General features: G+C 33.2%; 1 protein-coding gene across 1 annotated transcript; it reads left to right on the top strand.

Annotated features, from left to right (window-relative positions):
- The first annotated feature begins 1,562 nt into the window (after window positions 1–1,562).
- LOC116109177 (putative elongation of fatty acids protein DDB_G0272012) lies at window positions 1,563–2,494 on the top strand. Its single transcript, XM_031395402.1, has one exon. The coding sequence runs from the start codon at window positions 1,582–1,584 to the stop codon at window positions 2,386–2,388; it is 807 nt and encodes a 268-aa protein (XP_031251262.1). The 5' UTR covers window positions 1,563–1,581; the 3' UTR covers window positions 2,389–2,494.
- The last annotated feature ends 1,561 nt before the right edge of the window (window positions 2,495–4,055 follow it).

The raw sequence follows: 4,055 nt of genomic DNA, 5'->3' as shown, positions 1-4,055 counted from the left end.
TGAACTAATTAATTATATAAAAGGGTCTTTTTGTCACTTGATTTTAATTAAATTAGGTGTTTTGAGTAGAGTTTTAATAATTTTCTTTCCTCTCCAAGTATGTAATCAATTTCGTCGAAAGGAATAAATTATTTCACCCACTCTCGCCGCTGCCTATAAATAAGTAGAAGTGGTGAACAGGAAAATTTCAGTGAACGGAGAGGTACAGGTCAGTAGAAGATCGAAGAAATTAAGAAGCTTGGTTTCTCTCATTAATAAGTGTGAGCTAACGGAAAGATGTCCAAGGAGAGAGAGAGAGATTGCAAGCTCAATAGGATTTTGACTTAATTTTTAAATTCGCTTCAATACGCGCTTTTTGTTGATACGAATTTGCACCAATTTGAGAGAACTGATTGACTTAGATGGAATCAGAACTGACGTATGTGTGGTTTAATGATAAACCAGCAATTGAATGTAAATATGTGTGATAATGCAAAAGACACAAAAGACTTTTAAAGTGGTTCAACAAATTAGAACTTAAGTCTACGTCCACTGTTATCTTATTGTTTTTGAGTAATTACAAGAACAATATAATATGCCTTGAATAATTTGCTAACTTCTCTTTCATAATTGGAGGAGGTTTATATACAAGTTTGAGATAAAGGAAAGAGACAGAATATCAGGATTGCAAATTTAAATTGTAACTCTGATATTTTCATGATTGGATGCTAAGATTGCGCTACCATCAACGTTAATCTCATCCCTTCTGAAATATCTGATATTTGAGTTTATCCTTAGTTTATCGAAAAACTACAAGCGTTGGTCACAGCTAACTTGTGTTGGATTGAGCTATCACTAGTAACGAGCTTATACCGGCCAGACCAATGCTGAGTCAAAGTGATTATGGGTTGAACTATATCTTCACTAGCTTTTGACTTTTCTAAGTTTAATAGAAAAATCAGCACAACACTTTTCATCATGCCCTGAAACGGCAGCATTAAGGTATCTTTCTTGTAACACGATGCCTTTATAGCGTCGGGATATGAGTGTCTCATTATGACGCTTTTTGACGTCGTGATATTGGCAAACCAAGAGGACATGAATCACCTTTGTACAACAAATCAATGTGTTGTATAAGTTATTCAAAATTGTTGTATTTGTTGAAGTGAGAATAATGTTTAGTTACCAACTCTCCTAAAGCTTAAACTAGTACATGATGACTCAACATTTTATTAGATAAGATGATGATGGGTGTAATACGACAAATTTCTTGTAATGAGCTAAGATTGTGAAGAACAAGTAGTTAATATATGAATTATTTGTCTATAGTAAATTTAATTGAAAAATTACAAAAAGAAGGAACAATAAGAAATTCTCTCTTTTCAATATAATCTGAGTAGCAATAATACTGTTTATTTACTTACAGTTATGGTTGTAGGAATTTTAGTTAGGATAGTTCAAGGAAATAAATAGAAAACACAAACATAAATCCATGATGATGATGTTCACCTATCCATTAAAACTCTCTTTGAAAGCTTAAAAAACCCTACCCTTTCCCACAACATTCACCCTCACTTCACTCACTCTCCAATTTTCTCTCCAATGAACCAAACGGCATCAACCCCAATGTTCTCAATTCTCCTAGATTGGTTTGTCAACGACCCAAAAATCCTTCATTTTTCATGGATTGAAGGCCAAACTCCAGCATCATCCCCACAATTTCTCACCCTCACTGTTGTCTCTTATCTCTCCATCACCCTTTTCCTCTCCCAAAACCACCCCATCTCCATTGCACGTCCCCTCCTCCGACGAATCACCGTCGTCCATAACCTCATCCTCATCAACCTCTCGCTAATCATGGCCATTGGTTGCCTCCTCTCCATATTCTTCCATGCCCCGAACATACACTACGTGTTATGTTATCCGAAAAATGTCGAGCCAAAAGGCCCTCTCTTCTTCTGGGCCTACGTTTTCTACCTCTCGAAGATTTATGAATACGTCGATACGTTTCTGATCGTCGTGAGTAAATCGATGAAACGCCTCTCGTTTCTTCACGTCTACCACCATGCTACGGTTTTGATAATGTGTTACATTGGGTTGCATACATCGCAATCTTCCTTTCCGGTGGTACTCGTTACGAATTGTGTGGTGCATGTGTTCATGTACTACTATTATTTACTATGCGCGATTGGAAAACGTCCAAAGTGGAAAAGATTAGTCACTGACATCCAGATTTTGCAGTTTATGTCGAGCTTTATAAACATGCTCATCGTATTCTTCTTCCATTTCACCGGATCAGGTTGCTCCGGCATCTGGGGTTATTGCTTCAGTATGGCTTTCATTAGCACTCTTTTGGTTTTATTCATTGATTTTCACTCAAAAAATTATAACGCCAAGAAGGATGTATAAGCGATGATCGATCCATGAAGAGTATCTGGAGGGGATTTTTAACTAATTTCTTCTGTGTTCTTCATTTATGATAATTAATATTTTTATGCTAGTAGAAATTAAGCAGTGAAGATGACTGGCACATGAACATGTTCACGGTTTAATTACAGTTTTTTTTTTTTTTTTTCTTATTTGATTTTAGAGAATTTATTAGTTTGGTATTAATTAAACATTATTCTGAAGTTTCTAGCTAGGGCTCATATTAAATGTTTGTACGACATCTCTGAAGACGGAATTGAATAGTGGGTCGAGCCAGAAATTAAGTCTTTATTGTTGTTTGGTAAAAAATTTGTAATACTTTGCTGTTTGAGTTTAGTCATTTGAAAAATTAGTTTGTCAGTGACGACAATATTTGATTGAACAAGGTTGTGGATGATCGAGTTTATTATCATATTGTAATTATAGTATTTCGCTTTCAACGTTTTTTATTTGGTAACTTACTATCTTTCATAATTTTGTAATGATTCACTTAATTTATTATGCTTTTACCATGCAATGTTAGCAATATTTTCCTTATTATTATTTTTTTAACATGTATAAAAGATAAAAATCAATTATATTTTTTTATTATAATTTTATTTATCAAGAGTAGAACAAGAGAGTAAGAAATTGCGGAAGCAAAGCTGAAGGTTGTAAGACCATATCTTGTTCACACCTTATTTCAATAATTAAATCCGTACTACAATTAAATTCATCAATTAATATCCAGCTACCACCAAAACTCCGGTGCATTTCCCATCAATTAGCCCTATTTTTCAACAAAATTAAAAAGAAAATCTAGTGTTATTCATCAAATATTTTAAACTTTCATTTTTATCTCTCTAAATAAAAAAAATATGAGATTGGGATAAAATTTTGTCAATTTCAAAATAACTGTTAAAAAACAAATTTTAACAAGGTTTCTGAGTCTTTTAGCTGTTTTTCTAACATAAGGAAAAAAATAAAATAAAAAATAGATACTGAAATAATTAATAAAAACATTTACAAGAGAGAATGAATGTTGCCATAGCTGTTGTATGCAATAATTATACCCAGTTTAGGAATGAATATAAAGTGAATATTATTCATGCAAACTTCTCAAGGAAAGCAGATAGATTTTGATGAATATATAAATAAAATATTAGGTCTCTTGGATCAGAAATTACACGGCCAATAAATGAGTTTGAATGATGATTTTCTTTCTTCAAAAAGATGTGGCTACTGGATTTAATGTTGATAGCTAAGAACAGCAGGCATTCTTTAATGTTATACTGCAGCAAGTTTTGACCTTTACACGCAGTGATTGTTATTATAATTATTATTTGTTACCTACTCTTTTCAAGTACATTAAAATGAAGGGAGAAAAGGGTGGTTGATCTTTTAATTAATTAAGCTAGTTTTTGTATTTAATTACTCCCATGCAAAGTAGGAAAAGAAGTAAATAGTAAGTACAGGAATAAAAATCAGTGTGTTGGCTTGTATATTTAAGCAGAGTTTTTACTACGTATCCGTTGGCGTAAATGAAATTATTTTTAGGTTACAGTTGCTGAGTGGGAATTTACATGTTACAGTTGCTAATGCGTCCAGCTCACTGTGGAAACAGGCTTTTTGATGGGACTGGCGTTTAATTCAGTGTACTCGTATCCAGA

Source organism: Pistacia vera, unplaced genomic scaffold (assembly GCF_008641045.1).
Source record: "Pistacia vera cultivar Batoury unplaced genomic scaffold, PisVer_v2 Contig574, whole genome shotgun sequence".
In the NCBI taxonomy this organism is placed as follows: Eukaryota; Viridiplantae; Streptophyta; class Magnoliopsida; order Sapindales; family Anacardiaceae; genus Pistacia; species Pistacia vera.
The sequence above is the reverse complement of the archived record's forward strand: the minus strand, read 5'-3'. Positions and strand labels throughout refer to the sequence as shown.

Bases quoted from the DNA above. Each gene is read 5' to 3' on its own strand.
- LOC116109177 (XM_031395402.1), top strand. From the start codon at position 1,582: ATGAACCAAACGGCATCAACCCCAATGTTCTCAATTCTCCTAGATTGG.